This window comes from Pseudorca crassidens, chromosome 12 (genome assembly GCF_039906515.1).
Source record: "Pseudorca crassidens isolate mPseCra1 chromosome 12, mPseCra1.hap1, whole genome shotgun sequence".
NCBI classification, from domain to species: domain Eukaryota; kingdom Metazoa; phylum Chordata; class Mammalia; order Artiodactyla; family Delphinidae; genus Pseudorca; species Pseudorca crassidens.
In genome coordinates, this window is record NC_090307.1 from 64303038 (window position 1) to 64326408 (window position 23371).

The 23371-nt window shown below is 39.7% G+C and overlaps 1 protein-coding gene across 3 annotated transcripts; it reads left to right on the top strand.

Annotated features, from left to right (window-relative positions):
* The first annotated feature begins 794 nt into the window (after positions 1–794).
* Positions 795–23086, top strand: SEH1L (SEH1 like nucleoporin). 3 transcript variants are annotated; one of them, XM_067699825.1, is made up of 9 exons: positions 795–1148; positions 3556–3606; positions 6705–6851; positions 9660–9871; positions 15419–15517; positions 17011–17151; positions 18024–18181; positions 19402–19552; positions 20802–22350. In XM_067699825.1, the coding sequence occupies exons 1-9, from the start codon at positions 924–926 to the stop codon at positions 20812–20814; spliced, it is 1197 nt and encodes a 398-aa protein (XP_067555926.1). In that variant the 5' UTR covers positions 795–923; the 3' UTR covers positions 20815–22350. The 3 variants fall into 3 exon arrangements, with proteins under 3 accessions (XP_067555926.1, XP_067555924.1, XP_067555925.1); XM_067699823.1 differs by lacking the exon at positions 20802–22350 and adding an exon at positions 22403–23086 and having other exon boundaries at positions 796–1148; XM_067699824.1 differs by lacking the exon at positions 20802–22350 and adding an exon at positions 22403–23086 and having other exon boundaries at positions 797–1034.
* Positions 23087–23371: the final 285 nt, after the last annotated feature.

Consider the following 23371-nt stretch of genomic DNA (forward strand, 5'->3'; position numbering starts at 1 on the left):
ATTTTCTGATCAGCTTTTGCAATGAACTTAAAATTTCTCTAAAAAAATGAAGTCTCTTAAAAAAAAAAATCCCTCCTATTCAACCTCTCACCCGGATAATCTCTGGCAACAACCGCTGTGTTTACTGTCTCTAAACTTCACTTATACGAAGTTTTTTAAGGTTTGGAGCTTTTATAAATCTATCAAACCTTCACAGATAGTGAGTACTTTCTCTGGAAATGAGTGTCTTTGACCTCAGAGCAGTTACAGTAGTTCTTAGTTATCATACCTGCAGCTCACAGGTTTGGGAGTTTGCCTCTGAAAGTACCAATAAAATCTTACTATTTTTAGTGGGGGGCGCAGGGGGGAAGGCAAGTGAAGGAACTAACAGCAAGGCTAAGCCATTTCCGCACCTCCCGGGGTTGGTGTGGGGGGCGGGAAACGGCCGGGCCCACCCGCTACGTCTGGGAGCCTGCGCTCCGGCCGCCCGGAACAGCCCCGGACACACGCCCCGTCCGCACTGCCCACTCTCCGCGCCCACTCCCGCCCGGCCCGGCCCGTCTCCCGGGGACACACGCCCAAACACGGACGAGACTGACTCAGGGCCGAGGCCCGCAGACGACAGTCTTAACCTTCGCATTCTCCCCAATTTCCACACTTGGTCAGAGAGTCCTCTAACTCTCCTCAGGGTACAGGCAGCGCCGCATCCAAGAGACTGACCGGCGTCCCAAGAAGTCCAGTAGCCACGGCCGCGCGGGGTATGACGGGGCGGGGGCGGGGTCCCGCAGGGTATGATGGGCCGGGGGGCGGGGCGCGGCGCAGCCGGGGCGCGCGAGCGGCCCGCGGGAAGCACAGCGGTGCGCGCCCCGGCGCCAGGTCCGGGTGGGCTGTGGTCCGCGCGCCGCCGCGCCGTCCTGTTGGAGGAGGGAGGGGCTGGCGCAGCCATGTTCGTGGCGCGCAGCATCGCGGCGGACCACAAAGATCTCATCCACGATGTGTCTTTCGACTTCCACGGACGGCGGATGGCCACCTGCTCCAGTGACCAGAGCGTCAAGGTGCGCGCGGGGCCGAGCCCGGAAGGAGGCGGGAGCGTGCGCGGCCCGCTGTCCGAGCGGAGGGGCGCGTGGAGAGTGGACTCTTCCCGACTTGAGGCGCGCTGCGGACACGAGGTCCGGAGCCCAGGCCGATTGGCGGGCGCCCTCCTCCTAGTTATTGTGGAGTCAACACCGCCTGGGCCGCCTCCGCGCGGCTGCGGGGGCGTGCGTGCGTCATGGCGGCGTGCGCGCTCCTGTCGCGGGGGAGGCCGAACGCGCGGGGCAGGTCGACTCGCCAGGGCCGCCCGGTTGGGCCCTAGGCGCCATGGCATTGCTCCTCGTTGGTCAGGCTGGGACCCGGGTCGCGGGGGCGCCGGCACAGTGGGTGGGGTGAGCCGGCCCCCGGGCACCGCGGCCCCTCCATCCGGAGCGGGGTCCCGGGACCCCTCCCCGCCGTCCGCCCGCTCCTCACAGAAGTGCCGGGGCGGGGGGAGCCGCACGGCCGGTCTGCTCCGTACGCGACGTCCTCGCGGGTGGGTCGGAATCCACTTCCCGGGCTGCAAGTGTTGCGAGGCCCAGGTTTTCTCACCCACCCCTCCGCCCGCCCCGCCGTGGGAGTGTCGCAATAATTAGCGTCCGTTAACCGAGTGGGTTTCCTTATCCGAGTAGAACTCAGCCTCCAAGTCACTAGGACCTAGTGGGTCGTCCAGTACGGAGCTTTTGTCTGTCGTGGTGTTGCAGTGAAAATCTTCGTTAACCCAGCTTTTTATGTTTTCTGGATGATTTCCTTAGGCTCATTACAGTAGAGAAATTAGTGAATATTTTAAAAGTTTTTGAGAGTAATTGGCAAATTAGCTTTTTGCAGGTTTGTACTATGTTACAATACTGCTGGTGAAGAGATCAGTGTGATAGTTGTCCGTGTCGGGCATTATCATTGCAGTTTTTTTTCTTTAATTATTTTTTATTGTGGTAAGGTACACGTAACAGAATTTATTACCTTAACCATTTTTAAGCGTACAGCTCAGGGGTATTAAGTATGTTCATATCTTTGCCTCCATCTCCAGAACCTTCTCATTTCTTACTGTCCCCGTTAAACATAACTAGCCGGTCCCTCCGGCCCCCGCCCCTGGCAGCCACCCTTGTACTTTCTGTCTCTGAATGTGGCTATTCTAGCGGCCTCATTTAAGTGGGATCTTACAGGATTTGTCTTTTTTGTGACTGGCTGATTTCACTTAGGATAATGTTTTGAAGTTCATACATGTAGCATATGTCATAATTTCCTTTGTGAAAAAGGGAATGTTTAAACTTAAAAACTTTTTTAAAAGGCTAAAAATATATATTGCATATACCGCATTTTACTTATCACTCATCTGTCAGTGAAGTTGGGTTTCTTCTACATTTTAGTTGTGAATAATGCTGGTATAAATGTGGGTGAACAAATATCTCCTTGAGGCCCTGCTTTCAACTCTTTGGGGTGCAGACCCAGAAGTGGAATTGCTGGATCACATGGCAATTCTATTTTTATTCGAAGTTTTTTGAGGAGCCACCATACTGTTTATCATTACACTTTTTTAACACAGGTTAAAATGTCTTATTGTAATCTGTATTTTTTGTTGGTAGTAATGTTGAATGTTTTGTTTTTGTTTGTTATATATACAATTGATCCTCATTATTTGCAAATATTGTATTTGTGAATTTGCTTATTCTTTAAAATTTATTTGTAACCCCAAAATCAATGCTTATGGTTGTTTGTTGACATGAGCTGGGTGGCAAAAAATATTATAGAGTTGTCGGATGTGCATTCCCAGCTGAGGTTGGACAGGTGACACTCTGCCTTATGATTCAGGCTTTCATAATGTAAACAAGCATCCTTCTCATTGTCTATTTAGTGTCACATTTTTCACATTTTTGTTCTTTTTTTGGTGATTTCCACTGTCTGAAGTGGTCCCCAAGTGTAGTGCTGCATAGAGTTCCCACAAGCAAGAAGGCTGTGATGTGCCCAATGGAGAAAGTGTGTGTTAGGGAAGCTTCATTCAGACGTGAGTTATGCTACTGTTGGCAGTGAGTTCAGTGTTATTGAATCAATAATGTATACCAAATACGGTGTTTTTAAACATACACACATAAAACAAGGTTATGTATCGATTGGTTGACAAATATATTGTGACCAGATGCTCCTGTGAATCTCACCTATCAGTATTTTCCTCAGGAGGAGTGGTTTGGTATTCGCCAATTTACTGCTTACAGTGACATTCTAGGACATAACTAGGACATAATGGCTATAAGTAACCAGATTTGACTGTAACTGATATTGTCTCCATTAACTAGTAGAGCAAAGGTTCCTTGACCCCAGTGCTCAGCACAGTGCCTGACGTATCCAAGTTTCTCAATAAATATTTTGTTGAATGAGTGAATGTTTACTTACTGATTGTTTTCTTTTGTGAATTTATGTTCCCCTCCTTTGCCCTCATAGTGACTAATGTTTATGTTTTTCATATTAATTTGTAGGAATTCTTGGTATAAAATATCTTTTTTCTTACAGGTCTGGGATAAAAGTGAAAGTGGGGATTGGCATTGCACTGCTAGCTGGAAGGTTAGTATTTATTTTTACAGTGATTTGAAAGAATTGAAACATTTACTATTTAGTAGCATTAGTGACTTGCTGTTCAGCTTTGAGAGAATTGTAAAATTTATATCTTTTACTTACATTTTTTTCACTATTAAAGTAACAAATACACTTCAGAATATTTAAGAATAAGAAATTTGAAATTCTGTATCATTCTAACCTAATTATTTTTTGCATCTCAGTATTTCTTACCTTTTTCCTTTATATATTTTTTAATAGTTGTGATGTTTTGTACATAGTTTTATTTCTTGTATTTTAGAAGTAATAGCTTTACCCAGGTACATTTTTATGTATCTTGAGAATCATCAATTTTAAATGTACAGTTCAACGAGTATTAGTAAATTTACACGGTTATGCAACCATAACCATAATCTAATTTTAGAACACTTCCATCAACCCTGAAGTTTCCCTTGTGCCTTTTGGGGTCAATCCTCGTTCCCTCGTACTCCCCAAGTAACCACTGAACTATTTGTATAGTTTTACTTTTTCTAGACATTTCATATAAATGGAATTCTACAGTATGTAGTTCTTTGTTTCTGCCTACTTTCCTTAGCATGTTTTTGAGGTTCATTGATGTTGTGGCATGTGTCAGTGGTTCGATCCTTTGTAATGCTGAGTAGTATTCCCTTGTATAGATGAAGCCACATTTTATTTATTCATTCACTATTTGATGGACAATTTGATTGTTTTTAGTTTTTGGCACTTATGAATAATGCTGTTATGAACATGCCATACAAGTCTTTGTGTGGACAAACGTTTTCAATTCTCTTAGATATGTAGGAATAGAATTGCTGGGCTGTGTATGTTTTAACTTTCTTGAAAACTGCCAGACTCTTTTCCAGAGTGCCTGCACCATTTTATATTCCACCATCAATGTATGAGGGTTCCAGTCTGTCTTTTTGATTATAGCCATCTTAGTGGGTGTGAAGTGGTGTCTCACTGGGTTTCAATTTGTATGCCCTTAATGATTAATTATGTTGATAGTGTTTTCATGTGCGTATTTGCCATTCATTTATCTTCTTTGGTGAAGTGTCTATTCAAATCTTTTGTCCTCTCCCCTTTTTTTAAATTGAGGTGAGAGTCACACAACGTAAAATTAGCCATTTCAAGTAAACAAATAAATGTGAATGCATTTATTACATTCACAATGTTGTACAATTACTACCTCTGTCTAGTTCCAAAACTTATTTTTATCACTCCAAAAGGAGACTCGTATTTCTTGCTTTTTAGTTTAACAGCATGTTTCATAAGTACTTTGGTTTGTTTTTAAACATAACTATAGCAACAAAACAAATATAACAACAAATATACCCTATTTTGTTTAGCTGATGGATATTTAAGTTGTTTCCTTTTTATTGTTATGAACACCTTTGTGCAATCCTTATTCTTTAGTTAGATTGTGCTTTACTGGGAATCTAACATTTAGCAGAATCTCAGTGCCCTAGTGCATCTTTTACTTAATAGCCTGTAAAAATAAGAAAGGTGAAATGAAAAAGACTGGACAGAACAAAGGATAAAAAATAAGGGTGCAGGGGCTTCCCTGGTGGTTGGGAGTCTGCCTGCCGATGCAGGGGACGCGGGTTCGTGCCCTGGTCCGGGAGGGTCCCACGTGCCGCGGAGTGTCTGGGCCCATGAGCCGTGGCCGCTGGGCCGGTGCATCTGGAGCCTGTGCTCCGCGGCGGGAGAGGCCACAATGGTGAGAGGCCCACGTACCGCAAAAAAAATAAAATAAGGGTGCAGGGACTTCCCTGGTGGTCCAGTGGTTAAGACTCTGTGCTTCCACTGCAGGGGGCATGGGTTAATCCCTGGTCGGGGAACAAAGATCCTGCATGCCGCATGGCACGGCCAAAAAAAAAAGGGGGGCGGTGCAAAGTTTACCATTGGATGATGACACTGTTACCATGTAGAAATTATTGGATTATGAAAGTGTTCTGAGATTATTGAGTATAAAAGTGTTAGATTGAAACAGATTTTGTAAGCATCATTGGTGGACTGGTGCTTGTTGTCATACATTATTTTTACTGGAAAGCACAAATGAATTCTGTTGATGTGAAATGCTTTAAGACTTTTCTGCCTTTTTTTTTGTCAACAAAAAGTTGGATAATAGAAATTTGAACTAATTTGACATTTTTCATCTATAAAGAAATGCTATTGAACTTTAAATTATTTCCTCAGAATACAAGGATTTGGACTTCTCTATATTTGTTCTCATTGCCTCTTTTCCTAGAATAGTCCATTGTCTAGCCAGACATCAGAATCATTTAAGCATTTTGTTGCTATGGTTTCTTATACTGTCAGGCTTTTGGAGCATATAATTTTCTTATTTTATTTATTTATTTATTTTGCGGTACGCAGGCCTCTCACTGTTGTGGCCTCTCCCGTTGCGGAGCACAGGCTCCGGGACGCACAGGCTCAGCGGCTATGGCGTACGGGCCCAGCCACTCCGCAGCATGTGGGATCTTCCTGGACCGGGGCACAAACCCGTGTCCCCTGCATCGGCAGGCGGACTTTCAACCACTGCACCACCAGGGAAGCCCTGAAGCATATAATTTTGATTACTCTTATTTATCAGGTGGATGTTTCCTATAGAGGAAATTTGCAAGTAAAAAAAAAAACAGTGGACTGATAGAATCTCTGTTTAAAAGCTTTGTTAGGCTAAACTCTGAACGAAGTCTCCAACTATCATTAGCACGGAAAGAGGTCAACTTTATCCAGCTGGATTTTTCTTTATTAGTAAAACGTTAGAAGAATTTGACTCTAGAAGGGCTGCAATCTTAAGTACAGAGTATCTTCTAAACGTTAAAAGTGCTAGAATTGAACTTTTTTTTGGCTGCGCTGCACGGCATGCAGGCTCTTAGTTCCCCGGCCAGGGATCAAACCCATGCCCCCTGAAGTGGAAGAGTGGAGTCCTAACCACTGGACCACCAGGGAATTCCCTAGAATTTAACTTTTTAAATGTTAAATTGAATAGCTTTCTCCTTTTGTTGAAGTAAAAATACCTGTATTCTGTTTCTTCAAGTGACTAAACTCAGCTTTTTTCATTTTTTGCTTTTTTAATTCCTCAGACACATAGTGGATCTGTGTGGCGTGTGACATGGGCCCATCCTGAATTTGGACAGGTTTTGGCTTCCTGTTCTTTTGACCGAACAGCTGCTGTCTGGGAAGAAATAGTAGGAGAATCAAATGATAAACTGCGTGGACAGAGCCATTGGGTGAGACATTTGTTAGTGGTGGGTTGGTGGGTGGGGAACATGAGCACCCGAGGAGCAGTGGTCTTTCCAAGAACACTTCGGGGTGGTAAGATTTTCAGTCCCACCCACCCTGACCTCCAGGGAGGAGAGAGGCGCTGGGGATTGATGTAGTCACCAATGGCCAATGAGGTAGTCATTCACGCCTGTGTAATGATGTCTCCATAAAACCCCTATAGCAGCTGTCCTCAACCTTTTTGGCACCAGGGACCCGTTTCGTGGAAGATGGTTTTTCCACGGAGAGGGCAAAGGGGGATGGTTTTGGGATGATTCAAGCACGTTACATTTGTTGTGCACTTTATTTCTATTACTATTACATTGTAATAATAAAATAATGAAATAATTATACAACTCAGCGTAATGCTGACAGGAGGCGGAGCTCAGGTGGTAATGTGAGCAACGGAGAGCGGTTGTAAATACAGACGAAACTTCACTCGCTTGCCTGCCGCTCACCTCCTGCTGTGCGCCCCGGTTCCTAACAGGCCACAGACCGGGACTGGTCCATGGCCCAGGGGTTGGGGACCCCTTCCCTAGAGGACAGGGTTCGGAGGCTTCTGGACTGGTGAACACCTGGAGATTTGGGGAGAGTGGTGCCTGGAGGGGGCGTGGAAGCTCCACACCTGTCCCCAGCCTTGGGTACCTGTCCCCAGCCTGTGCGTCTCTTCCATGTGACTGTCCCTGAGTTACACCAGTCAGTCAGAAGCACAGATAACAACCTGGGTTTTCAACTGGCATCTGAAGAAGGGTGGTCTTGTGGGACTGAACTCTGAGCTCGTGGAATCTGACGCTATCTCCGGGTAGTTAGTATCAAAATTGAGTTGAATTCTCCTTGGACACCCTGCTGGTGTCAGAATTATGTGGGGAACAGCCTCTACCCCCCACCCCCACCGGAATTGGAATTTTTACCAGAAACTTTTACTTCTTTAGGGAAATGTCTCTTCAAGTCCTTTGCACATTTTTTTTTTTGTTGAGTTGTAGGTAGGGGTTCTTTAAGTATTCTGGATATTAATTCCTTAAGAGATATATGATTTCCAAATATTTCCTCCCATTCTGTGATTTGCCTTTTCACTCTCTTGATAGTGTCCGTAGGTGCACAAAATTTTCATGAAGTCCAGTTTATTTTTTTCTTTTGTTTCCTTGTGTTTCTGGTATCATAAATCATAGACAAATTCATTGTAATGGAGACTTTTCCCCAAAGTTTTCTTTTAAGAGTGTTGTAATTTTAGTTCTCATGTTTAGGTCTTTGATTCATATTGAGTTAATGTTTGTACACGGTATAAGGTAAGTATCTAACTTCATTCTTTTACATGTCAATATCCAGTTTTCTAACACCTTTTATTGAAAAGATTGCCTTTTCCCCATTGAATGATTTTGACATCCTTGTTGAAAATCAAGTGACCATATATGGAGAGTTTATTTCTGGACTCTATTCCATTGGTGTCTGTCTATCCTTAGGCCATAACAAATTGTTTTAATTACTGTAGGTTTGTAGCTTGCATACTATTCATATTGTTTGACATTTTTTGTTTCAAATGATGGGAGGGGTTGGCCTCATTGCCTTTGCACCGGGGCCTTCCTCAGGCAAACAGTTGCTTAAGGGCAGGGGAGCAGAGACATTTCTTGAATAGAAAGGATTTTTCTAGCAGTCAGTCTGAGATGGATCAGTTAGCATCCTATAGGTTGGGTTTAGGAGTGGTGGCATAGAAAGGATTTTTCTTCGAACTTAATTATTTGTCTTTAGTTAAATCCACTGTCATTAATACATTTAATATTTCAGCATTCGTGTTATTAATTATTCAGTGGTGTTTTTAGACAAACGTTTGCAAAGATGCTCTGCTATCTTTGAAATTTGATATTCTTTTGATATTCAGACACCTTAAGATGTATTTTAGTAACCATAGACAGTAAACTCTTGATTTCTAAATTTTATTGACATTTTCAGTCAAAAATCATCTCATCTAGGTGCCAGACAGTAACTGGTACATGCTATGCTGGGATTCTCTAATTACCAGAATGCCAGCTTCGTACCATTCGCTTGGTCTCTACTACATGCCTTCTTTTAAAAGTGGATGGTAGCGGTCTGAGTAGGACTAACACTTACATTTGATGGAAGAAGTTTCACACCTTCCATTCTGCTGTTAAAGAATCTTAATTCTTTTACTTTGCGGCCTGCTTTGTATGACAAAACTGCTCATATGAAAATTCTAACATTTTCTGGTTTACTGACCTATCTGCTTAAGAAGAGAGTACTTAACCTAATTTAATAAAGTTAGACTTCGTAAGGCCTTCTTTCTTCTGCCATAGAGGGAGTAATTGATTATAGGTCACTGGTTTGTTACTGATTGCTAGCTGTGTATGTGGTACTTTGTTAAGTGCTTTGGAGGAAATTGAGGCCCACACAGGTTTTGAATACCTTATTCAAGGTTATATACCTAGTAAGTGGCAGAGGAGTTCTGTGTGATTTCAGAGCCTGTGTTCCTTCCACTCTGCCATCCTTTTTTTTTGTATTTAATTTATTTATTTTAAGATGTAATTTATTTTTTTTAAATTTTTGGCTGTGTTGGGTCTTTGTTGCTGCGCGAGGGCTTTCTCTAGTTGTGGCGAGCAGGGCTACTCTTCCTTGTGGTGTGCAGGCTTAGTTGCTCCGCGGCATGTGGGATCTTCCCAGACTAGGGATCGAACCCGTATCCCCTGCATTGGCAGGTGTGTTCTTATCCACTGCGCCACCAGGGAAGTCCCTGTATTTAATTTAAATTGTTAATTTTTTTTCAGGTCAAGAGGACAACACTAGTGGACAGCAGAACATCTGTTACCGACGTGAAATTTGCTCCTAAGCATATGGGTCTTATGTTAGCAACCTGCTCAGCAGATGGTATAGTCAGAATCTACGAGGCACCAGACGTCATGAATCTCAGCCAGTGGTCTCTGCAACATGAGATCTCATGCAAGCTAAGCTGTAGTTGTATTTCTTGGAACCCTTCAAGGTATGCTTACACAGCAATCCTCTGGTGATATAAGCCTAGTAATTATTACACTTAGCATCAGATGGTTTATTTTTTTGAAAATGCTTTTCTTAAGTAGTCTTGTTCATTATTTTTTAAAATGTATATTATGTAGAATAAAAATTCTCCTTTCTCCACCCTGTCATGTGTCTTATACCCCTATTTCTACTCCACAGAAGAAGCCAACCACTGTAAATATTCTGGTGCGCCTTCTGGACTTTTTCCATGTATATAAAATAAATATTTAATAACAAATATTTAATTTGTGTGTTTATAAACACACAAATATATGCAAATACAGGTATATGCTATCATGTACAAGTGGACACAAAACACACAGACATGTTTAGACATAACATTTTCCTTTCATGCAATTTGCCTTTTTCACTTACAGATACATCATGAGCATTTTCCCATGTGTTAGTATAACTAGTTCTTCCTTACTCCTTTAACTGCTGTATAGAGTATGATTCTAAGACTGTATCATAGTTGATTTTTATTAAACTTTTTAAAATTAAAAGAGTAATGAGTCACCTGATAAAAAAATTCAAATAATCTAGAAGAGTACAAAATGAGAGGTAAAAGTTCCCTTACTCCCTAAAAACAAATGCTGTTAGTAGTTTTGTTTTTAGATTTTAATTCTGGTAGTCACTATTTTATTTTTAAATGATTTATTTATAGCTTTGGTTCTTGCTGTGTTATCTTTAGACAGTATTTATACTCATTCTGTGAAAGATGACTTCAGCACATTTACAAAGCTTTCCACTTGTGAAGGTATGACAAGGTATTTTATTTGTGGAAGTGTTAATAGTTGTTTAGTTGTATTGGTAATTATCTTAATTTTAAATATTTATTTCTCTAGTGATTTATCAATTTTTAGACTATATATTGACTCACCTCTCTTTTAAAAAAGGGGAAATCAGCTTTTTTCTGCTTCTACCACACATTCACCCTCCCATTTCCTAATATTTTGTTATATTGCTTATACAGTGACAAGATTTACAATGTTTGTATTTATGTTTTGTAAACATTTAATAATATTAAGTTATATGTGTTAAGTACACATATAAGTACTTTATCTTTTGACTACAAGTTGATTCTAAATATTAAGTAGCAACCAAATTTATAAGACTAGATTATGTAAATATTCATTACAGACATAAATGTAATCTGTTTCATGAAAACTTTCGTTCACACAGAATAATATGGCATTAACTCCTGATGGGTGCTCTTTTCTCTTTACTGATTCCTTTACTTTTGGGTTATACTTGGCTGTCACAATTTTCGTATCACGAGTTGCCTTTGGATTTTTTGTTTTCATTTTGGTCACATACCTCTTAAAGTAACTTTTTTTCCTATATGGGATGGATGGCAAGCTTTCTGAATTCTGGCATACCCAGAAATGTCTTAATTTTTCTCCATGCTTAATTATAGTTTGACTAGTTTTAGAACTTCGGCCAAGTTCCAAATGTAAGAGTTTCGGCCAAGTTTCAAATTACTATTCTTGAATCTTTTAAACTTTAGGTGGTGAGATGTCTGAGGTCAGTCTGATACTGGATCTTTTGTAGGAAGACTAGTCTTTCTGGAAGATTTTAGGATTTTGCATTACTACTTTGAGTTGCAAGTATATTCTCCGAGTTTGTGGTTTGTCATTTTGACACTATCATGACTTTTGATAGTCTGCAGAAAGTTCTGAATTTTAATATAGCCACACTTAACAGTCTTTCTATATTTGTTATAGTGCTTTTTGTTTTTTTATTTGAAAAATTCCCCACCTTGATGTTGTCAAGTGTATTCTGAAAGGTTTTTGGTTTTGCCTTTCACACTTGGGTCATTAAAACTCCTGGAATTGCTTTGTATGGTTTAAGGTAGTAGAATTCTAAAATTTATATACCAGGATGTTTCCAGGTGTTTTTTCTTTTAAAACATTTTTCTGTTAGGGAAGATTTCAAATATACTAAAAGTATATAATAGGCAGAGCCTCAAATATCCATCACCCAGCTACAGTAATTCAAAGCTACTCTTGTTTAATCTGTATATGCCTCCCCACCTTCACAAACAAAACAAAACAAAAAAAACTGGATTATTTTTAAGTAAATCCAGACATACACTATTAGATGTTGGTCTATTTTGAATTCATCCTGCTTGATGCTTAGTGGTCCCTTTTAAGGTGAAGGTCCTTGTCTCAGATTGGGGATATTTTAGGATTCTTTGATAATTTATCCTTCTGTTTTCTCGATTCTGTCCTTCTGGAATTCATCTTTGATTATTCTTGGATTTACTCTCTATTTCTTTAAAATTGTTTGGAGATTTACTACTCTGTCTTCCAGATCTCCAACTTGTTCTTCAGGTGTACATTTTATACCATTCAGTGATGTTGGGGGTTGGGGGGAGTGGCAATCATTTTTAATTGTTAAGTCTTTCTTTTTCTCTGATAACTCCTTTTTTATGCCTGTCAGTTTTTGTTACATGGATACAACATTTCTCTGAGGATCCTAATTAAAATTTTTATGTTTTTTGATTTACAGTCAAGTCTCCTTTTTTGCAGTAGTTATGTTCTATCAAGTTGCTGCAACACTGAATTAGCTAATACTGAGCCACCCCTCCCAGGGGAAATACAGGATTAGGTGCTACCAGCCTCTGATCACATTTTTGTTAACTGATCAGTACTTAACCTTGTTTTATGTGTCTTTCTGTCTAAAGCCACCTTATTTAGCATATATTCATTAACATTGAACTCAGCCAACAACACTAACTCACACCTGAATGCAGCTTTTATCTAACACAGGTATTTTCTCCATAAGGAACATCATGAACTTCTTGCTAAACTTAGGAACACAAGGCAGCACGTCAGCACTGCGCTTGGGGGCCATTTTTTTTTTTTGCGGTACACGGGCCTCTCACCGCTGTGGCCTCTCCAGTTGCGGAGCACAGGCTCCAGACGCGCAGGCCCAGCGGCCACGGCCCGTGGGCCCAGCTGTTCCACGGCACGTGGGATCCCCCCAGATCGGGGCATGAACCTGTGCCCCCTGCATCGGCAGGCGGGCTCCCAACCACTGCGCCAGCAGGGAAGCTTGGGGGTCATTTTAAACAGTGAAATCATCAACACAAAGAACAAAAATGCAGAAAACATGATGGTAAATAGAGTGCAAAGCAGGCACTGGTTTTTCAGCATAAAGCTGAAACAGGAAGGCCCATGAATGCCCCAAGTATTGGATTTTTGGTTTTGCAAATAAATTTTAGCAAGTAGGTCAGTTTACAAATGTAGAATCTGCATATGATGTGGACTGTAGGCTGTTTTATATTTTCTCAAAGATCTGTTTCCTCAAAGAACTGTTTGTATGCCTTGGTCTTTAACTGTCACACTCCTTCTTTTTCTCAAGTGCATGTTAGTCTTTGCTCATGTATTTGTGAACAGGAGACTGTGATGGCTGCTAGAGAGAACTGGTGTTGGTATTTTTCTCCTGTTAGATGCTGTTTTCTTAACATCTCATTCTCTTACTTAGGGGGTTGGCTGAGTTTTGACTAAGTAGGTGGAGTGGTTTGGCAGGGTTTCCTTGTAGGGCGACCAAGAGGGAGCTGGCAGGTGGGCATTACCCCCAAATTGCCAAAGTCAGGAGGTTTTGACTTGGGGGATAGAGCACTTTAATGTATTTTCTTCTTTCTTGTCCCTCTCCCTGCCGGCTTTGCAGTGCTACTTTATTTCAAGTTCATATCTCTCCTCATAAGTTCTAATCATCTCACTAAGATCCTTCTCAGATTTTATTTAGCCTAGAGCAGAGTCAGCTGCCAGCCATGGGGGTCTTCTGATTGCAGATTATTAAATGAATCAATTCATGATTGCCCCATTACTCATTACTATTGGTTGATTGATTGATTCGTTATTTACTTATTGATTAGAGGTTGGAGCTGCTAGAATTTCCTCCTTAATGATAGTTGTTGAGCTCTTTTTCCCTTAGCATTTTAACTGTCTGATCTCCTTTTGCTTCCTGGAATCCTCCAGATTTCATGATTTCTGATGGCACATTCTGATTTCTGCACTGTTACAGTGTTATTTTTTCATCATTTCCATGGAGGCGTAGGAAGGAGATGCAGGTGATCAGTCTCCTGTATTCAGTCAGAGTTGGATGGTTTTGCTCACTGTTTAATTATGAGTCATATTTGGAAAATGGTTTAAATGTGATCATCTTATTTATGGATATACAAATGAGATAATCCTTAATTCAGGTTGTTATCTGGATGTTTCACAATTTAATTTTTAGAATATTTTAAAAATTTATATTTTCAGTAATTTTAGAATATATTACTATAAATGTACTTGTCCTTGATCAAATAAATACATTTGTGGAACATTGAAAAAAGAAATTTTGTGAGATATAGAAATTACTATAATTTACATCCCTTTGAATAGCCAAGAATTATAATAAGTAACTTGTAATTTTATTTTATTACTATAGGACTTTGTAGTTTACCTGGTATTTTTCTTTTTTTTTTAATTAAAAAAAATGTTTGTTTATTTGTGGCCGTGTCGGGTCTTAGTTGCAGCACTTGGGCTTCTCTCTAATTGTGGCGTGCAGGCTCCAGAGCACGTGGGCTAGTTGCCCCAAGGCATGTGGGATCTTAGTTCTCCAACCAGGGATCAAACCTGTGTCCCCTGCATTGGAAGGTGGATTCTTAACCACTGGACCGCCAGGGAAGTCCCTACCTGGTTTTTTCCTTATATTAGGTGATGTCGTTATCAGATGCTTTAGTAATAAACACCTAAACGTTTTTTTTTAATTATCGCATTTTGTTTTCAGCTTTATGAAATTGGCAGATCACAATATCTAGATCAAAGGTTAAACAATACCTCTATGTCATGTTCATAGAGGTATTACTTAATCTGGATGGGGGAGGCAAAGGAAATCAATATCTAGGACATTAGACATAGAAATGAAAAAAAAAGATTCAACCTAGAGTCAACGTCAGTGGAGTTCACTCTCTTATTGCTTATCTTTTGCCTTTGTCAAAACGCAGTTGACCACAAATGAGTCTGGAGACTAGAGAATGACAGGCATGCCTTCCTGAGGGTGGTCTTTTTCTACTTTTCCTTCTCCGTCGGGGTGGGGTTCTTTTTGTACGAAGCATGTAAAAATCTTTTTGCCATGAATTTGGTCACCGTAAAATTACTTTTCATTCTATAGTTAATGACCAGATCTTTTAGAAAGAAAAATTCTAACGCCTCTTAAGTGTCTTTAAAAAAAAAATCTATTGACTGCTTGAAGCCTTTTGTTTTGGGAAAAGGACTACTTTCTAAGCCATAAGAAAATGTGCTTAAAAACAAGGTGAAAGCCCAGTGTCCTCAGTCCCCAGGCTGAGAACTCAGGGGTACCCCTCCTGGGTGTGTGGTGCCGGGTGTGGCAGGGGTCTAGTCCGCAGTGACACGCTGACTGGTGGGTTGCATGGCTGCTGAACGCATTTTTAATTCTCTGAACTAAATGTGCATTAACTTTACAAATATGTAAAATATCTTTTACTTTTCCTTTCTAGCTCTCGTGCTCATTCCCCCATGATCGCTGTAGGAAGTGATGACAGCAGCCCAAACGCAATGGCCAAGGTTCAGATTTTCGAATATAATGAAAACACCAGGTCAGTACTGCTTTGGTTAAGTTATTGTTCTGAATTGCATTTAATTTTTTAAAATGTTATTTCTTTATTCATTAACTCAGTTACGCATTATTTGTCACATATTTACTGATTTCCTATGATACGCTAAGTTCTCTGCTCTGGTAATATAAAATTGAGTGGTGTAGAGGAAAAGGTAATTGATCTCCCAGTATGTACCGTCATGAAGGGAAAACAAACAAAAAAAAGGTGAAAAATGGTGATGAATTTTATAAACTGGGAGAATCAGGATGTTCAGAGATTATGCCTAGGGGGAGGGGGCCAGGAAGATTCATTCAAAAGGAGACCCATAGGGCTTCCCTGGTGGCACAGTAGTTGAGAGTCCGCCTGCTGATGCAGGGGACATGGGTTCGTGCCCCGGTCCGGGAGGATCCCACATGCCATGGAGCGGCTGAGCCCGTGAACCATGGCCGCCGAGCCTGCGTGTCTGGAGCCTGTGCTCCGCAACAGGAGAGGCCACAACAGTGAGAGGCCCGCGTATTGCAAAAAAAAAAAAAAAAAAAAAAAAATGGAGACCCATAGAATGAGTAGAAATTAGCCAGACAAAGAGGGCAAAACATTCCAGATGGAGAAAACTGCATGTGTTGAGAGAGAGCCAATATATTTTCGCTGTGTTTGGAACATAATAGGTAAAAGGGAGTGTGATGAGAAATCTGGAAGGCTTATACCTGCAAGACCTACTGTTCAACGTTTAATTTTTATCTTAAGGGTAATGTGAAGCCATTGAAAGACTTCTCAGTTGGAGAATAACAGGATCAGATGGTAGTTTAACACTCCCGAGGTGTGGAAATAGACTTTGTTGTAGCTTCCTTTATCATCACTTAAAAAACTCAATTCTTGCTGTTGTCAGCTTAACTTTTTTCTTTACACTCAAATTTTAGGGAATTCAGGTACCCTTTTTCTTAAAAAAGATGTTAATGGCTAACAAATCAAGATCTCATTCTAATTAAGTTTTAGTTACTCTGTTTTAAGCTAAACTTAAAAAAAAAATTAAAGGAAGAAACCTGGGAGGTTATATTACATTCCTAGGGCTGTCAAAGCAAATTACTACAAACTGGTGGCTTAAAAGAGATGTTTCTTTTCAGAGTTCTGGAGGCCAGAAATCTGAAATCAACGTGTTGTCAGGGCTGTGCTGCTTTCAGACTCTTTCCTTGTCTCTTCCAGCTTCTGGAGGCTCCAGGAGTTCCGTGGCTGAGCTGCATCACTCCAATCTCTGCCTGTGTCTTCACATGGCTTCTTCTCTAATGTCTGTTTCTCTCTCATCCTGAGATCCTTAATTGTATCTGCAAAGGCCCTTTCCGATAGGTCACATTCACAGTTTCTGGGGATTGGGGCTGGACATATTATATATTGCTACTTCATTGTGAGCAAGATGGAGAAAATGGAGATACCTAGACATGTGGATTTTTAAAATTTTCATTTCTGATAATTCTAACGTAAATTGTTTTTTCATTTAGGAAATATGCAAAAGCTGAAACCCTCCTGACAGTCACGGATCCTGTCCACGATATTGCCTTTGCTCCAAACTTGGGACGGTCTTTCCACATTCTTGCCATAGCAACCAAAGACGTGAGAATTTTTACATTAAAGCCTGTGAGGTGAGTTTTTGAAACAATTACTAATTTGAAAGTTCTCTTACCTCTTGCTTATTTTCATTTGTGGAGGAGAGTGTAGAGGCAACAGTGATCTGAAGAATGGATTCTTTTTTTTTGGCGGTTCGCGGGCCTCTCACTGCTGTGGCCTCTCCCGTTGCGGAGCACAGGCTCCAGACGCGCAGGCTCAGCGGCCATGGCTCACGGGCCCAGCCGCTCCGTGGCATGTGGGATCTTCCCGGACCGGGGCACGAACCCATGTTCCCTGCATCGGCAGGCGGACTCTGAACCACTGCGCCACCAGGGAAGCCCAAGAGAGGAGATTTATGTTTTCTTAGTTGTGTTTTATTTAGGCAGATACTAAAATGAATTGGATCCTCTGAATATAATTGCACTCTATAAATGTTTGAAGGAATGAGAGGTGGCAGTCTACTTAGGGAAAATTAAATTAGAACTGAGACATTCTTGTGAATAATCTATTTAGCTTTAACTTTGGAATTGTGAGTTTCTGTTCTTTTTCTTTTCTTTTTTCCTTCTTCTCTCCTCCTATTCTTCCCTTCCTACTACTTTTTCTTTTGAAATTAATCATTGTCATCTCTTTTATTCCTCAACTTTTTGGGGGGAATAAAATCCTCTTTAGTCACTTAATATCTTTTATGTGGTAGGATCATGCCAGGTACTGGGGAATCAAGTGAAAGTGACATGGCCCATCTCTCAGTAAGCTATGGAGGTTGGGGGGCAGGTATGGATATGACATTGATATGGCGTGTATGTGAGACCATTTGTATTTTTTAATTTAGAACGGTGAGTGTGTGTGTGTGTGTGTGTGTGTGTGTGTGTACACTCAGAATTCCTCAGGAAAATTTTTTTATTAACAGGAAAGAACTTACTTCCTCTGGTGGGCCAACAAAATTTGAAATCCATATAGTGGCTCAGTTTGATAATCATAATTCTCAGGTCTGGCGAGTGAGTTGGAATATAACAGGGACAGTGCTGGCATCTTCAGGAGATGATGGCTGTGTCAGGTTGTGGAAAGGTAAGATTTCATTGGAGGAATTGTTGCTTTATGATGCTACTTTAGAATTTTCACTTAGAAATGTAAACTCTGAAGTATTTTGAAAAAAATTATCTTTCTACAGTTACTTTTAAATTAATGTCTCATATTGTGTTGAATCTTTATTATTCTACCTAGTTCATAGCAGTAATTGACTAATTGAATTGTTTACGTTTCCATGTGGAACAAAGTAAAACTAACTGTAACAGAATATACACTACCTCCAAAGATACCATTTGCTATGTGTGTAACTTGTGGGACTTCTCTACAAACCCAGGATATAGTCATCTCTTATTTGATTAAACAATTGCTTTAGCCAACAAGCCCTTAAGAGAAGAAAAATCCAGTATCTTCCCCACTTCTTCTCTACAGCTCCCAAAAGTTAGAGAATCTTGAGGCCACTGATTCTAAAAGTTTCTTACAAATGCCAAGCAGAGGAAGTGGTCTGGACAGTCGACACAGACTGTGGGTGCTGTGGCGTGGTCTGCACTTTTCCACCGATGTTTATCCACTGGCTCTGTGTACCACTCTAGTCGGTGGCGTCCCATCTTTAGGATTCGAAGTTACAGCTTCGTTCATTTCCCCTGAGGAGTTACTGTTCCCAAACTGCAGTTTGGCTGAGTCTCCTATGGTCAGCTTTAGGCTGTGGTAGAACCAGCCCAGGTGTCCCTTTCCTCAGGGTCTTTGCTGCCCCGTCCTGCCTAACTTGGATTTCCTGAGCTCAGTGTCTGCAGTGACCAGTTTTGCATCCAAACAATTAGGCCAAGTTGGATAAGCCACTCAAACCCCAGAGGTTCTGTTACCTACATCCATGAGGACTTGACTTGTACTCGCTGAACTGAGAAGGTGACTCCGTTACCCACACATCAGAACTGAAATTCATTACAATGAAGACAGAATTTTATTTTGATATTAACTTAATGTAATAATGTGGTAGCTTAGAGAATTGTCTCTGTTAATATTTATCTAGTAAGGAAAGGAAATGGGTGGTGAGAGCTTTGTTTTTAAATTAGTATTTCTTTAAAAACTTCAAAAAATAATTGTTAAAATTGAGATATATGTGTTTCATTTAAAAAAATGTCTTTACCATTTATCCTGAGAGATATGTAGCCTGTAGGTCTCTTTTATTTCTTTAATTGTAGATTTGTGCCCTGGAACATAGGTATTAGTCATGTTAATGAGTTTGACCATTTTCCTTTCAGCTAATTATATGGACAACTGGAAGTGTACTGGTATTCTGAAAGGTAATGGGAGCCCTGTCAATGGGAGCTCTCAGCAGGGAAACTCAAATCCTTCTCTAGGTTCAAATATACCAAATCTTCAGAATTCATTAAATGGATCTTCTGCTGGCAGGTAGGCTGTTTTGTGAGAAAACTAGAAATTATCTTCTTTTTAAATCATTCTGGTAGCCATACTGAAGGTGTGTTATTTCATGGATTTTAAGATTGAATCAAGAAATTCACACGTAACTGTGGCACTAGAAGAGAAGGAGGCACTTTGGTAGCTCTGTATTTGGCTTATTACTTGATCATAATATTTACAGGTAGGTTCTGAGGCCGTTAAACAAACTCAATTATATGCTGAAATTTAGTGGTCTTCCAGAAACATATATAATTTTGAAGTAATGAGATGAAGAGGAAGTTTGGGACAGTACTGAGGATCGTAGTCCCAGATGAGCATTAGTGTTGCTAGTGCTGGTAGGGTGGCCTTTGAGTCAGGTTAAGCTGAAATTTTAAATAAAACACACAAACTAAAGCTTTGTAAAAGTGAGTAAATTAAATGTTTTTTGTGTGTGTGTTTAAAATTTTCATGGAGATTGTAAGAGGATATGGTAAATTCTGAGTTCTTGATTTTTAGAATTTTTAGTATATTTTAGATTCTCAAAGAATGTTTAATGTTATCGAAAGAGTTGTCCTTTTGTTTTCATATTCAAATTTCAATTTGTAAGGTAAAATTATTTTAATATGCCTTTGTGAATAATTTGGAATACTATTTAGGAAACTTCAAAGCACAGCCTTAACAAACTGTCACGTGGTTGTCCTGTTGTCAACTTAAATGAAAGAAGAGAATTGTATTTTAAATTTCCTCAACTATTTTTTTTTTTTGCGATATGCGGGCCTGTCACTGTGGTGGCCTTTCCCGTTGCGGAGCACAGGCTCCGGACGCACAGGCTCAGCGGCCATGGCTCACGGGCCCAGCTGCTCCGCGGCATGTGGGATCTTCCTGGACCGGGGCATGAACCCGTGTCCCCTGCATCAGCAGGCGGACTCTCAACCACTGCGCCACCAGGGAAGCCCTCCTCAACTATTTTTGTATTGTTATATTTTTATAAAGGAGTCCTGCTTTTTGATTTTTAAGTATTTGCATGAAAACAACTTCAGGTCACCATAGAAGATATCAGATTATAAAGATTATTCCATGAAGCAAAGATACTAGTGTTAATTTTTTTTAAAAAAATCTGGTTTTTGGTTGCTGCCTGTACTGCACATTTTCTTTTGTAAAGAGCTTTGAAGTTTTGATGTATTCTTATTGTGCCAATAACCATGTGTGTTAGATCTGTGATGCATTTTCCCTTCTCCATTTGTATTATGTCCTTTAACAGAAAGCACAGCTGAGTACCAGCTAACTGGAGTAACTTTGCTGTTTTGCTGCTTGTTGCATGCACACAGGAATGGGAAGCAAGCTCCTTTTCCCCTTCCCCAGCGCCGTTTGACCTCTCCCAAGATACACCAACAGCCTGCTTACTACTAAACGCAGTCCAAAAGGCCTTTAAAAATACAGTGTATATCATTTTTTTTTGTGCTAGCCAGTTTATTGACATTATTTGAAACTTTTGAAATATAAATGGAGAGGCTTTTTGTTGAGACATTGTCACCAAAACAATTTTTTGAAATGTTTCTGAAATGAACATGGGTTTTAAAATTAAAGGATTGTTACCATCCTCATTGCTAGTTGGGAGGAGGGAAAATATCACTCTATTCCATCTGGAGACTATATATAGACTTATGTCTTTTATTTTCTAAAACAGTAAGCTAAAATGAATTTTTATAATTTTAATTTGAAGATTGAATATTTTTCATAAAGATTGTTTTGAGTGCTAATTTGTTTACCTTTTGTAGAATTGGTTTATACATGATATTATTCAGTACAACTCTGTTATTTCTTTGTAATGTTTAAAAAGTATTAGTGAAGGAGTGAGAGAAGTAGTAGTGAAAGTAACTTGACTGTACAGTTTGTAGCCGAACAACATTTGGTATTGCTTCATTTATAATTTAGAAGTAAAATGAAAACATCTTTGTAAGTTTTCAGTTCATATTCACTAAAGAGATAAATGTTTCTAATATGTGCTTGTATATTTTTATGGTGTGATTTCATGGCTTAAGGTTTCCTTCAAGTCAAAATTTGGAAACATAGTATAAGAAGCAGATAAAACTCTGCTAAAATTGTGCATGCATGTTAACCTCCACATTCCATGTCCCAGGATTTTCTTAATTTTGTTGGCTGCTTCATTTAGTTCATATCCTCTGATAACAAAGCTATAAATCTTTTTTTGAGAAAATGCTCAAGTATTACGGGTAAGTTTTAAAATGGCAGAAGAATAACAATAGGACATATTTTTGAGCCCTTTTACTTATCAAAATTCTGTACTAGTCTTTTTGCAGAAAAACATCTAAGTACATTCAAAGATTGTGTTTCTTCAAAAGTATGTTGCAATAGCTGGCCATACTATGTGAAAGTCTATCTGAATTGGTCCTCAGTATCATGTATGCACTAAAAAATGTGCTGCTGCTACAAGTGAAGTGTTGCTTAAAGAAAAAGCTTATTTGATTTGTAAATTACAGGAGAGCATCAATATGTTTCTGAGAGACTAGAAAATGTTTTAAATTATAAAATTAATGTCTTTTTTGTAACATTCATACTGATAATTTTTTTTAACATTTTAAGTTTAACAGATTGTATTTCTTTTTTCAAGTTTCTATACTTGCTTAAATGAGCCTGATTTGAGTAAGGGTCTTGATTTTGCTATTATGTTCCGTTAGTTTTGGCATGAATATAGTAAAGCTTTTTTTTCTAGCATGTGTTTTTTCCTCTTTGGTTCTCTTTGTATTTACTACTTTTCTCTTTTTCTTCTGTTTTTTCTTTTTTTTTTTTCTGTTGTTTTTGTTTTGTTTTGGTGTTTTGTTCCTGTCTTCATTGTTTCAGGTATTTCTTTCCCCCTCTGGATTCCCCACGGGCTGGATCGAGATGGTCCAGTTATGCCCAGCTCCTTCCTCCTCCTCCTCCTCCTCCTCCTCTGATAGAGCACTCTTGCGATGCTGACACTGCCAGCCTCCAGTATCCTCACCCTCGCAGACGATCTCTCTCTCGGCCTCTTAATCCCTTACCTGAGAATGAAGGGGTTTAAAAAACACTGATTTAACACTTAAAGGCCTTATTCAAGTGCTTGTAAATGCTTTCATTCCTGGCTTTTTGTTTTTCTTCATTTTCTTTCAGAAGATTTTTCTAATTTAGGGTCTGTCTTGCATGTATTACAACCAGAACATGGTGTTTGGAACCTAAATGTGTTTGTGCTTCTGCATCAAAGGAATATTTGCTTCATTGGTTGATAACCTTTGATGAAATATGAGATGTGTACACATAACATTAACTGTGAGAGTTACACACAATAGCTGACTTCAAAGTGCCTGTTCTGTACATTTTATTTTGAACTGTTATGGCGTTAAGTTTCTTATGGTTTGTCATACTGGTTAATGTGAAAGCATATCGTTATAGAGTTAACTTTGCCTTTGAGACATGATAAAAAATGTTTTTGATTTTTACAGGCTAATGTTGCAACTGACTAGTTTGTAAAATAAATCATTCCTGTGTATAAAGCAGCAAAACATATTATGGACTGTTTGGTCTTTTTTTTTTTTCTTTTAAAGGAAACTGCCTTTCACTACTTGGAATTATTGTTTAAAGCTTTTGTAATTATTCTCCAAGTAGATTATTTAATAAAATATATTTTTAAAGATATGAATCTGTTGCCATATAAAAATAGAATGTAGTTTATTTGATGGTTGGTAAAGCTTATTTATATCTCCTTAAAATATCATATTGCTAAAAAAAGATCCAAACAATCAGAAATTAGGGGATGATCATGGCATTTATTTAGAAGGTAGAAAGTTAGTA

Coding starts and splice junctions, on each gene's coding strand:
- SEH1L (XM_067699823.1), top strand. CDS start 924: ATGTTCGTGGCGCGCAGCATCGCGGCGGACCACAAAGATCTCATCCAC. Junction 15,518..17,010: donor GAATATAATGAAAACACCAG/GTCAGTACTGCT, acceptor TTTTTCATTTAG/GAAATATGCAAAAGCTGAAA. Junction 18,182..19,401: donor CTGTGTCAGGTTGTGGAAAG/GTAAGATTTCAT, acceptor TTTTCCTTTCAG/CTAATTATATGGACAACTGG.